General features: G+C 40.7%; 1 protein-coding gene and 1 pseudogene across 2 annotated transcripts; both read right to left on the bottom strand.

Annotated features, from left to right (window-relative positions):
• Nucleotides 1–1,177: 1,177 nt before the first annotated feature.
• On the bottom strand, nucleotides 1,178–4,650 carry LOC112887999 (autophagy-related protein 101-like). 2 transcript variants are annotated; one of them, XM_025954311.1, is made up of 7 exons: nucleotides 4,405–4,650; nucleotides 4,267–4,303; nucleotides 3,478–3,563; nucleotides 2,581–2,676; nucleotides 2,305–2,464; nucleotides 2,062–2,215; nucleotides 1,178–1,594 (listed from the first exon to the last, which is right to left on the bottom strand). In XM_025954311.1, the coding sequence occupies exons 1-7, from the start codon at nucleotides 4,435–4,437 to the stop codon at nucleotides 1,516–1,518; spliced, it is 645 nt and encodes a 214-aa protein (XP_025810096.1). In that variant the 5' UTR covers nucleotides 4,438–4,650; the 3' UTR covers nucleotides 1,178–1,515. The 2 variants fall into 2 exon arrangements, with proteins under 2 accessions (XP_025810096.1, XP_025810097.1); XM_025954312.1 differs by having other exon boundaries at nucleotides 1,488–1,624.
• A 5,271-nt stretch (nucleotides 4,651–9,921) lies between these two features.
• LOC112886327 lies at nucleotides 9,922–11,332 on the bottom strand (annotated as a pseudogene).
• Between the last annotated feature and the right edge of the window lie 1,962 nt (nucleotides 11,333–13,294).

The raw sequence follows: 13,294 nt of genomic DNA, 5'->3' as shown, positions 1-13,294 counted from the left end.
ATCGTCACACAGCCGGAATCCTACTGCGTGTTACACCCCTGGCCGAATCTCTAAACAGGAGTTCCCACAAATCCCTGTTTGCGGTACTCAGCCACCAGGGGTATCCCTTTCTCACTCAGATTATTTTTTCCTATGTAGCGCGTCTCTGGTCATGTCTCAGAGTGAAATTATAATAAGGTACACTTCACCCGAATCTTGCTCTCAAACAGATACTTAATCATATCATTTTATGATTAGATTAGACTATGGGTCATAATTCGGACAAAAATCATCGCGGTTGTCACCTAGCACTTCGTTCTATTCTCGGCTAGTTTTCTTCACATCTTCTCTCATGACTAGACCGATTTACAGTTCTTGTCACTGAGCTTCTGTATTTCTTCCGTTGATTGTGATAAGCTAAACGACACATTGCATAAGTTCTTCGAGTTTCCTCACAGATGCATGACTGAATAATGATGAATTACAAAACTGTACAGTCACCAATAGGAGTACAACGCAAGGTACAGGTCCTCTAGCACCTATTTTCATCAGCCATCTAATTTGTTTACTACTTCAATCTGCAGTTTCGTGTCTTTCCTCTATTGGGTGAATGTACAGTTTAGGTGTTCGTGAAGTCGTTTGAGCAGCAAAAAGCATCAGAATACCAAAGGGGCCGATCGCCGCTTCCCTTCAAGCTAGATCTAGATCAGTGTTAAGTGAAGTAACAAGAATTAGAAGCTGGTAATGAACTCCCGGATCCTTTCTCACTTTATCTGGACATTTTAGGAAAATAGCAGTGTACGAGCGGAACGTTCTGAGCACGAAGCGGGATGCTACTGATCCGGAGAAGCTTATGTGCTAAGTTCTGACGCGAGTAACGAAACACCAAGTGAGTCTGAAGCATGCGTCGTCTCTCACGTGCTAGCAAGCAGCTACCAGTGACCCAGTGAGCTGCAGTAGAATATTCTTCCTTGCCATAGAAAGCTGAGGCATATTCCTTTTCGTTGCTTCAAGTCCAAGGATGCAGGTGCAAAGTGTCGGTCTCGGAGCAAGTCATCAGTATTTCCTTTACTAGGCACGGAAATACGGCCCGGCCTAAAAAATACGTGCTTATTCTGCAGAAATAAAATGTGCCATACCCACAGCCTAAACACCGAGAAACACATCTGGGCTCAAGTGCCCTTCAAGATCAAAAGCCTGAACACCGAGAGACACATCTGGGCTCAAACTGTCCTTCAAGTTCAAAGAGAGAACGGCCCGGAACAGGGCCCGGGCACACCCACAGATCGATGAGCCCTTGCCCCTTGGAAACACAATTCCACCATGTAACTATTTGCAAGATTGTTCGGAACAAAAACAAGATTCACACATAATATTTACAAGCCACATGAGCATGCTCTCTGGCCTCACACACAATTACGTACACAGCAGTAGGTTCTCCCTACCCAGAAAGGGTAGAAGAATGGGACCTGGTTAGAGACCATGAAGGTTAGCAAAGCGCCTTCCATACTGGATGGTGGCACCGGTCGTCTTCAGCTAAAGTGAGTACGGGTGCCCACTATTCAGCACTCTGCGAAAGGTGTCCGTGTTCCATCCAAACACGGAATCCGAGGAGCTGTCAACACGTTCAAGGAAAAGGGGTCACCTGGCAATCCAGATATATGTCGTGAATCTAAAAAAGAACTGGTTGGGGTGATTAAGGTCCCGTTCGGTTCCAGAGGGCTAGAGCTAAAATTTAACCCTGTCACGTCAAAGAGAATAAGAGAATCTTGCTATTTAGAAATATTAAATAAAATTTGTTTACAAAACTTTTGCGCAGATGAGTGCTAATTTGCGAGACGAATTTAATGAGCCTAATTAATCTATGATTTGCAACTGTGATGCTATAGTAATCATTCGCTAATCATGGATTCGTCTCGCGAATTAGCCTAGAGATTCTTCAATTAGTTTTATAATTAGACTTTATTTAATGCTCAGAAATGACGAGATTCTTTTGACGTAACAGAGCTAGAACTACACCCCCCCCCCCACCACAAGGATAGGCCTTATCTCAGACTGATCAATATCAAATATGGCACTCACCTTGGGATCATGATCTCATGATTGAATATTCTGTCAGGGATGGCAGGAATGTGGTCCTTTTTCTCATTGGCAAAATTTATGATATGGAATAGCACTTCGTTAATTGACGACTCCAATGCAGCACGCCTTGAGCTGGTCTCCTCCAAGGCATTCCCTATAAGCATATTGCATAAAGTGTTAGTGTTACATTCTGTATGACTGATAGCTTCATGAAGGCGATAAAAGTATAGTCAACTAAGTTACCTCCAATTTTTGTAAGCCCTTTGGAGCTTTTTGATTTGCTATATCCTTTTGGGTTCATTACATGCAAATTGATGAACCATTGTTCCCAATAAATGCGCTCTGTTTTGTTGACAAACCAACCTGGGTGTTTGTGTTTCTCGTCAAAGAAGGATAGGCATACCTGAGATATTCAGGTAAACACTAATTTAATTCTGAAGAAAGATAATATAGCTCAGCAGCAAAGAAAGTAATAAACTGCAGAATAATGTCACAGTGACTAATTGTAGAAGTTCAGACCTGGATTCTCCGATTTGGGTGCTTCTCCACCCAAGCAATGAACAGGTCTATCTTTTCATCAACTTCCTTTTCTAGTTCTGGTAGACCACATTGTACCTAAACACACCAAAACATGAAAGTAAACAGTTGCAAACAGATGTGCGATCATTCATACAAAACACAGCAACATATGCAAGTTATATTTGGATGTAAGCTGGCAACATGATTAAGTTGGAGACTGATGCAGAAAAAAAGATACTTGCTCAAACACGTGTTCAAGTGTTATACAGTGAAAAGATTTCTCACACACAAAACATGTATTTGCTGTCTGCAGTACATATGAATCAGTAGATCACTTGTCTCTGTGGACTCGAAATATGGTATCATACCTAATTAAACTCATAATTTCACAGCAAGTCAGCTACACATTAACATCAGCTAGTTCCTATTTTGATTCCAGTTTACCAATAAGCAAATCTCAGCGTTACTACTTACTAGCAGTAATACTGAACAATGGTTCAGCCTTCAGGGTCTACAGCTAACTGAAGCATTTGATGACACACCGATTAGATTGGCCATATGAATACTAGGAAACAGGAGAAGGCATGCATTCTTGTATTCTGCTTCCCAATTGTAGAATATGAGAAATGCCAGTAAACAATCTGGTCAGAGATTTGTGTTCCAGATATGTTCTGAAATAATCCCGAGTCAAATAGTCTTGTAACTTGCTAACTTTAGACTGCTCAACTATCAGATCTTAATAAAATTTATGTCTTTGAAGAATATAGATTACATTCACCCTAGGGGAAAACATCTGGCTTACACTCATCTATTGTCAAATAAGTAGTAGTGAAAGTGCACCTCGGATACTTTGAAAAGCGAAAGCATTGATAATTTCAAATGGAGGGAAATACTCACGTAAGTGATCTCAAGGAAATCACAGTCAACATCTTTGGGGCGAACAAGGCTGAGAGTTCTGTGGAAGAATATGGTGTGCAAAATGCCTGCAGCATAGTCATGTTTAACACATCCATTAGCAGGTGCAACGTAGTATAGAGGAGATGCAGAAATACACCAATTTCTTATTACAAGCAGCAGGACCCGAAGTTAAGAAAAAGAGAGGCATCCTCTGAGAAATCTCAAGAGTTCGTCTAAGTGATGAATGCAATTCAAAACTGTATGGACCTAATACCGAGGCACAAATATCAAAACTTAGTTATAGAACAGGAGCCCAAGCACATAGAAAATGCCAAGAACTCACAACTAGGACTCTGGTACCGATGTAGAAAATGTCAATAACTCAACTAGGACTCTGGCGCAAATGTAACACAACAACTTTATAATAATATATACAACAGGAGTGTCATAATATGACCCAAAACGAGTAAATCCTTAATGTGCTAGTTAATCTACGCAATTCTTGTTGAGTTTCCACTGGCTATGTATCCATAAAGCATTTATTTCATCCCACAGGGGGAACGTACGTGATTTCAGCCTAGTACACCACTAGTTAATCTTCATCATGATTCCCTAACTTGAAATTACTCAATTTCACAAATTACTGAACCCAAAACAACAAATAAGCATGTGAATGAATCCAATACATTATGGTTTCAGTATCATGTTAGAGAGCTGTTGAGCCAAATAAAGGAAACTTTTTTTAACAAGAAGTGGAGATGGGAAGGGATGAGGAGAATAACGACTCACATCGCAGCACATCCCTAATCTCCGTCAGTTCCAGCTCCTGCGGCCCAATCAACCAGCAAAGAAGAAAACAAATTCGTCAAAATCGGCGACAATAAAACCGTAGTGAAACCACGGCAGGGGATTGGATCGAAATCGGACCAGCTCCTTCAGCTGACAGGTCTCGCAGTTCATCTCCTCTCGCGGCTGATCCAAGCAAGCTAGGGCTCCCTCACCAACAGGAGGAACAATTGATCCGAGGCCGGATGGATCCGAGCTTCGAGCAGTTCAAGCAGGGGGGATATTGGGAGAGGTCGAGGGCTGCGAGAGAGGAAGTTGAGGTGGCGTGGACGGAGGTTCCAGTCCAGAATTTAAGATGTGTTCGTCGGAGCCTCGGAGGTGTTTTCTTTTTTCTCCTTCTCTTTTGTTTTACTTTTTAGGAGTTCATGAGGTTGAGATAGGATGAAAGTGGAGCGGATAATTTCTGCATCCATTCGATCTGAATTTAAATTTTACGGATATAAATAAGAGTTTTTAATATGCGCAAGAATATAAGATAATTCAAATTGATTATATGCGGATGCGTTGTACATATGGTATTAAATTTTGCGGATATAAAGAAGAGTTTTTAATATACACGAGAATATAAGATAATTCGAATTGATTATATGCGGATGCGTTGTACATATGGTATTAGTAAAATCCGACGGATATGGATTATCCGATAATTGAACACGGATAATCTGAGAATAATAATAGAATATCCAACTACTGACCCAGCATAGTGTACAAATTGAATATTCTTTTAGTGCATTAACCAAAAAAAGATAAAGGAGGATTTGCTTAATAAAGAGTCTTTATTTTGTTTTACGTGTTCGCTCTACGCACTTAAGTCTAAACTTAAACTGAGAATATAGTTTTTGTTCGATGTCAAGTTTGAAGTGTCACTATTAATGTAAATGTGTCGTGAACTACAAAGATGAGTATTTTTTATGATATTCTGCTGCTTTATAGCTTTGATTTAAGAATTATTAATCAACTTAAAAAGCTACACATAAATATATATTATCCGACTATTTTAATCTGAATCCGGTCCGACACCGATCTGACTCTGCACCGTATCCGATATCCTTAAAATCTCATATAATCTCGTATCCGTAACCGTATCCATGTAATATCCGTTCCAATCCTTATCTGACAAAAAATATAGATGATGCTATAGAAAAGATATTACCCGTTCCGATCCGATCCGCTTTCAAGGCCGGGGTGAAAACTGAGTAACGGATGGACCCAAACATGGACCCGACAGCATACCCTCCAGTGAAATATTTGATTTGATGCTTTTTTCGCTCGCCAAAAGAAACTTTTTGTCTGAAAGCAAATATTTGATGCATTCTGACTTCTTTTTGGTTCTTGTGCGCAACTTTGATCACTTGTTTTATTACTCATCATAAATTATAATAGTGTTAGACATTATTAAGTCTTTTGGGACGAATCTTCATGTGATTTTTGTGTTTTCTAACTAATAGTTATCTTCTTAAAATGATTTTTCAAACTTGTTCTTGTTGTTAGCTAGGTGGCCGAACTATTATTTTGTCCATATGGTTCACTCTAGGTCTAAATAGATAGGTTCACTCTAGGTCCCATCTACCCAGACATATATAGTGTATTACAGTGGCTTCTAGCTTTTGAGGACATTTGGCTTCTGAAGATTCCAAAAGCTAATGGTTTAAAAATACCTAGAAACTGAAATAAATGGGATCATATTTCGATCGAACTAATATTTTTTAGCATGCTATAATCTCATATCACAGCCAATCCATCTTTGTGATGCACAAATACGAATAAGCTGTAATCGCTAACCCAACCCAAATCAGAAAACATATGTATGAGTATCTGAAGATAAAAAGAGAAATTTTGTGGTTTTTACCAGCATCTTTGAGCTAGTTGAGTGTGGCCAAGCAAGGCACCAGAGTTTGCGTTATGCGTAGTGCCACATGCACGTTGGAAATTACTAAATAAATTTAAATTTAAATAAAACAAATAAAATGTTTTAGTGAATTTAAGAAAATACCAGCTCAATGCTCATGGAAGACATTTCGTGCTAAGACAGTACATGATGTTCCCGAATTATTACAATATAGATTACTACTTGGTGAGAGTAAAAAGAAAAGAAGAGTGCCACAAATGCTGTAGTACTATTTGGTGCCTACGCAGAGTAGTATCATTCACAAAACATGTAAAAGTAAAATGATGCTTCACGGAACCTCATAATATAACTCGTAAAAATCTAAATTATCTCGAAAGTAGGGATGCAAGTGTGTATCTAATGGTGTTTTATGGATCAACTAAATAATTACGATGGCATGCTATTCTAGTTCATTTCTCCTCCTAAATTAATTACACATAATGCCATTCTAATTTATTTTATCAAATTTTTGGATCAACCCAATGAACCAAAATAAATATAATTTGCATCTCTACTCGGAAGTAATGAAACTAATGTAGCAAGTAATGAGTTACTTTACCCTTGCATATATTATCCTTCAGATTAATTACCCAATGTTTACTTTTGGTCAGAGATGTTGAAAGAAATTAGCAAAGTTTTGTAGAACTCTTTTATTGCTTTGTCGTTGATCGGGGTGTGCACGGCGGCCGGCCAGCCAGGCCACGTCGGCCAAATTCCCCGACCGTCCAATCATCCGATTCAACGGCTAGAAGAGCTTGTCCCAGATATTTTGCAAATCTCTTCTTATTTTTGTAAGAATCGACCCGCAGTTCATGGTTATGTTTGAGCCCATCGATGTTTGCAAAAAATACCCTAAACTTTATAAAATTAACTCGCAGTCCACACATGTGTCTCAAATACTAATTACGTTCAAACCCCTACAACCTTCAAAATATTACATCTCTTGTTTTAGTTCGGTTCTCAACGATCCTCATGGCCATCAGGTCGGAGCGAACCACTACGTCTATAATTATTTTAATTTTTATAAAATAAGATAAAGAGATACATGTAATACGACAATATAGATACTACGCACGCAGGGGCGCTGCCGGCGAGGCCACCCGATAAGGCCACGTCAAACGAATATTAATTAATATATTGCTCGAAAAAATGGTAGATCTAATTTTGTTTGATTCCTCAGCTCAAGTAATTGCTAGATATGCAGTTTAAGATCAAAGATTGCATGTCTCTGCACCTGTTTCAATTTAAATAATTGTTTGCTGTATAAAAATGGTAAACTGCATAGTGAATAGCTCAAAAATGGTAACATGATGAAACAACTTTTGGTACCATCTACACACATCCTCTTTGTTTCTTTCTTTTTATCGCGTAACTAAGAATCTGGGGTTCTATAGGGATCCTACAATAGTAGTTTTCTTTGGTGTAGGCAAACTGTTTGAGCAGGGCTGCAATATTTTTTAGCGTGGGTTTCATGCTTACTAATGCTGGTGCATTTTTTTAAAAAGAAAAGAGTGTTCCCTGGATCTCTCTACCACTGTCTTCTCTCCGCAACTTTTGTAAATACCTGCTAGCTAGTTTACTACTGTACCCCACTGTATATAAATCTTAATGTATGCTATCATGTACTCTAACATATGTATAATCGTGTTTATGATGCACGTCAATCATTGTTGTTTCCTTCGCGCGCCTTGGCGCCAATCGCTAGTTGCTTGTCGGTGATAGAACAGTTGTTTATACTTGCAGAAACTAAACAACGCCTTAAATTAAAATTCATGCCCTACGCACACAAAAAGAGCATTTTCTGTGTGCTATACAACTTACATGTGGATAACCACTTACGTTCCCACCACCTCATAATCTTCGATACTACTACAGGTGGATAACGAGTCACTCTACCATCGTCCGATAACGGCCAATATGACAATATACTGCGCTGAAACAAACGTTTTATTCATATAAAACCACGAGCATCATGATGTACTTCAAAGCAAGGAACTCTCAAAGTAACAAGACCAAAAAAAATTTCACTAATCGTAGGATGCAGAAGCCATGTCCTGGACAATTCAGTCTCTGAAAGGAATCAAAGCATTGAGACCGAAAACGAAAAGGGTTTGCTCAACCTCAAAGTTCAAACAGCGCTCATCTCCAAATGACAGGATCAAATTTCCAAGACAAAATGTTCTGCAAAGTCAGAACTGAATCACGGAGATTGTTAATTCTCCCCGTTCCAGAGATCTGGTAAACGTGAAACACATCTGCATGAGGTGTAAAGCCATTACATTGCAAAAACGTGATCTTGCCAGACTCTGGGAGGATCCCTGGACACATGAAAAGCATATGTGCAGATACAAAAAAAAAACCTGTTTCTTGCTGTCAGGAAATAGATTGTGGTTTGCACTTTAGAAGGTGGTTACCAACATCTTGCAAGATTAATGGGATGATATACAAACAAAGGGCACAGGCTTCCTCTTAACTAATGAGAAAGGAAACTGGAAATTGAAAAGGAAGTTTCTCTCTGAAATCCATGTGCAAAGTGGCTTGACAGATAGTGCTTAATATATATCCTGCCCAAATTTGGAAAAAGGCAAAACTACCAGTGATATAAAGAAAATTATGTCATTCCTTGATAAAGGAGTCTGTTGACAAATGATGGCATGATAAAAACGAGAATAACAAGGATATGCGACTTGCTATTTATGCGATCAGAATGAAAATGCTCAACACCCTCTTTGGGTGGGTAGTGGTTAAGAAACTTAACAGAGTTCTTTCGACGCCAAAGACAATATACCTTTATTTCGAAAATTATTACAACAGCACACCCTTTATTGCCATGAACGCCATTCAGGGAGGCCACAGTTGATGATAATACATACTTGATGAGCTTATTCATAACATGGAGCTTAGGAACTCATTCAATGACTAAACCTGGAAGGTCGTAAGTGCTAAATGGCCACTGTAAAATAACTCGGATTTCAAATAAATCGATCTAAAACAACTCAACAAATATCCTAGTTACATATTTTAATATAATCAACAGAAAGCTTCGAACTGATGCCAAACATCGCTTTCCACAGGCTCCCATGTAACAATTTATAATCATGCTGGACTGCTGGTCACCTATAGTCAATAATTCTTATTCAAATAATAGAAGTCCAAAAATCTGATTTTAACTCTTTGTAAGACCCATTGTGCCTTTCTCATAACATACAAGGTGGTGGTGGCCATAAAAAAACTCTCTTGCAGAAAAAAAAAATGCTTGTGCAAGAGGGCAACTATACATGAGTCTAGCAGAGGATCTGACTGATGTATACACAAGGTACCAGATGCAAGATAAAACAAGTCATCTTAATCTCAACAGTAGCAGGATTGTATCACCTACCAATAAAGGGAACACTGTAAAAGTGTAAAGCATACACTACACAGATGCAGGATTACAGTTTTCTTCTGGTCCCTCAGACATGATAGGATTTTGGGGTTGAATTGAAAGGAGAAAGTGACCAGAAGGGTGGCTTAAGTTACTTATTTCAATATTGATGTTCCATAAAATTCTGGAGTTAAAGCTTCTTGAAATGTTATATTTGTCCAGTTTCTTTTCATACAAGAAAGAGGAACTCTAGGGCCTAGTGCTCTTACAAGTGGTTGAGAAACGATGTAATAGTTCCAATACGCAGAGTAAACTTGCATAACTGATATACTCAAAGACACATGAATGAACAGCCACTTCTAAAATATCCTGAATATTATTTGAAAAATTGAAACAGGACTACATCGTTATATATAATATAAAGCAAAAATAATGGCCAATAACCTAAGATAAAAGGACTATAAAATAAGCAAACAGTTCTAGTTTCCACCTTCCTCCTATGTTTATTATACCTAATTCCACAGTTCAGAAAACACCTCCAGGCTCAAGGGCTCACATCGGTGCCTACCAAAGAAGGAGGCCATGCCATGATATAAGGAAGGATAGGAACCAACAAGGTAAATGAGGATCTCGACATATGAAAGGCGACAGATAAACAATGCCGTCCATAACTGACCACACTTGCAGTTTGTGCTCGTCATCATCATTCCGTGTGCCCTCGGTAGCCTGGAGAATCTCTTCCTCCAGCTGGAATCCATCATTAATTATCCACCTCTCAACACCATCAGTATCTACTCTCCAGAACGAAATGAACAGCATGAACCCCAATGTGAAAACCATGCACAGCTTCCCATCCTTTGTCTCTCCAATTGCGTAGAGGTGGCCTTGCCCCTTAAAGAAAACCGGCAGATTAATGAAGGAGAATTGTAGCGCTGTGGTGTCCAGCTCTAGCATGTAGTCCTCTTTCCTGTGCGCCCAGTACAGGTTCCCATTTGCCCGCGTGCCCGTGCGAAGCCAGTGCTTCTTGCCCGACGGCTGTGCCGGCGCGGCCTCCGACCAGGGGAGAATTCGCCACTCCCTAGCGCCCGACGAGTAGACGACCGCGCGCACCCGCGACTTGTCGTGGCATAAAGATCACCCGGAACGAGCAAGGGTTCTCGTCGGATAAGAACAAGAAGAAATCCAGGCGTTGGAACTTACCGCGGCGGCCTTTGGAGATATCGTCGGGCGGCGTGGGTAGGAGATGCAGGGCCCGTGTGAGGGGGTTGTACGCGGCGATCTGCTCGGTCTCGCTGTTGAGGAGGAGGAGGCATCCGCGGTGGCAGTCCACGATCGTCCACCCCCGGGTAGGCGTCTTCGTGGTAGGGCAGGTGGGTGAGGAAGACGTCGGCGCCGCGGACGGGCGCGGCGAGGTCCGCGTCGGAGCGGCGGCGGACGGGCGAGAAGGAGGGGAGGTCGCGGCCATCGGTTTCGAAGAAGATTCCGACGAGAGGGGGCGGGTGGAGCGCGCGGAAGCGGCGGCGGAAGGCCGGGGACGAGCGGATGGCGGCGAGGAAGGCACGGCAGGCGAGCGCCGCGCGGATGACATCATCACACCGAGGTCGTCGCCGAGGGTGTGAATGGTGGTGACGGTGGGGGATTGGGGTTTCGCCGTCGGCGGCAGCAGCCGCCGCCGCCGCCGCCGCGGTGGCTGCTGGAAGGCCATGGCAGATGACATCATCACACGCTGAGACGGGACGCAGGAGGATCAAGAATGGGTGTTTTCAGCTACTTGGGATGGGCGTTTGGTGGGCTGGGCCGATTTAGACGGGTTTGGTACCTTCATTTTTCTTGATTTCCCTTTCGCCCTAAAAAAAATAGCTCTACTCCACAAACTTTATTTTGGAGTAGCTTCATCTTAGTGCTCCGAAAAAATCATGAAGCTGTTGTATGGCTGATAACCTAGCTTCGGATCTTTGAATAGGAGAACTTGGTGGGAATGATCTATTTTGACCATGGTGGATGAATAGTTTGTTATTTTAAAGCAAATTGGAGTGTGTTTATTTTTTCCCGCAACTACATTACATACTGTTCATTTAGGAGAAAAACAAAATTATCGTAGCTGTCAGAGTAAATTGCACCCACCATATTACAACTTAACCTATTACAACTTATCAAATGGGTGCAGATCGATTCAACAATTTATAAACTGCTCAATTTTGGTATGAAAATTTGGTAAGTGGGTGTATAGATTGGTTCAACAACGTGTAAACTGCTCACTTTGGGGTAACAACTTGGCAAATCGGTACATCTACGGTCCAAACGTTGCTGACACCATGTATATGACCATGACAGGCGGTGAGCTGTCAAAGGGGAAGGTATAGGACAGGTACTCACTTGAGGAGGTAAGCGAGGGCATTAGATAAAAATATGACCATGCAGATTTTACTTGGTCTACTTCCGGTAACGCTAGCCTTGCTCGGTCTCTGTATTATCGAAGGAGTAAGTGTGGACACAGGGGCGTAGAGGAGTACGGATAGCGTTTGGCTGAGCTCACAATTGTGGAGTTTTAATTTAAATTTTTGCAGGTTGATAGTGGACATCACTACATGTGTTTTAACAATATTGAATATAATTTTTTTCATAATTATTTTGATACGATAGGAAATCAAATAATAAATTGAACATTATAAATTGCTGAAGTAAATGGCTACTCACGAGTCATGTGCTCGCTTGAAACACATATTTGTAGGTTAAACACCTCATGCTCAATGCACGTACCACAGTCCAGCCATGTACCCTAGAGCTTAACACGCCAATACATATTTTGTTAAGCTGAACACACTTGGACTTGAATATTCTAGAAGTAATTGTTTCTCACCTAGAACAATTGTATTTCTTAATGAAGATTTACCAATATTAAATTAGTAATTACTGGGGAAAAATGAACTACAAACAAACTACAGAGTATTTCTTCCTGAAATTAGCCAATATTATATCAATATCTCGAATGTCAAGAAATAGCAATTACAGCTCGAGCCAATCATTTAGGTACAATGTCACAACTAGATAAACTAAACAGACTAATTTGTCTCAATGATGGTTAGTTATAGGATTTATAATTTGGTATTAACACCTCGAATACGCTCCAAAGAATAGGGTTAGTCACTCCCTAAACGATATGAACCGTGCTATCCAACACTCACCTCAACACCGACAAACTCACTAACAAGATAATTCTAAGCCATGAGCCGACGTATCACAGGTCTAGAATGGCCTAATCAAGCTGGGCGCGGCGTGCCGCGCCGAGTTCTAGTTGGGCTAGAAATAAAGGAGAAGGCAGAGGAGGAGATTTTTTTTTTTTGTAGGAATCCTCAAGAAGCAGATAGAAGAGTCTGGAACTGGTTCTGATCAGGCTTGCGCTTGATGTCTGGAACTGGTTGTGGACAATAATTTTATGCTGGCCCCAGTAATTATCAAGAGAGTGGAGGTGGTAAACAAGGTGGTAGAGGATGTGTAGTTGCTATTCAGGCCAATTCTGATCTAGCTAACACAATGAAGAGGGAGAAGATGGCTATGGATCGGACATCTTGAATCACAACAAATAAATCAGAGCTCAAGTAATTCAGACTTATTTCACGGTGATAGCGTGGATGTGGAGATGGAAGATCTGAACCAGGTGAACCTTAAGGAAGTTATTAGGATAAGTGAATCCAAAATTGATGAGGTTTTGACACAAA

The sequence above is a fragment of the Panicum hallii genome, chromosome 3 (assembly GCF_002211085.1).
Source record: "Panicum hallii strain FIL2 chromosome 3, PHallii_v3.1, whole genome shotgun sequence".
Taxonomy (NCBI): domain Eukaryota; kingdom Viridiplantae; phylum Streptophyta; class Magnoliopsida; order Poales; family Poaceae; genus Panicum; species Panicum hallii.
Note: the sequence above shows the minus strand (reverse complement) of the source record. Positions and strands in the feature narration are given on the sequence as shown.

Coding starts and splice junctions, on each gene's coding strand:
- LOC112887999 (XM_025954311.1), bottom strand. CDS start 4,437: ATGAACTGCGAGACCTGTCAGCTGAAGGAGCTG. Junction 2,677..3,477: donor ATTTCCTTGAGATCACTTAC/GTGAGTATTTCC, acceptor TGGTGTGTTTAG/GTACAATGTGGTCTACCAGA. Junction 1,595..2,061: donor CATGAGATCATGATCCCAAG/GTGAGTGCCATA, acceptor ACGTGTTGACAG/CTCCTCGGATTCCGTGTTTG.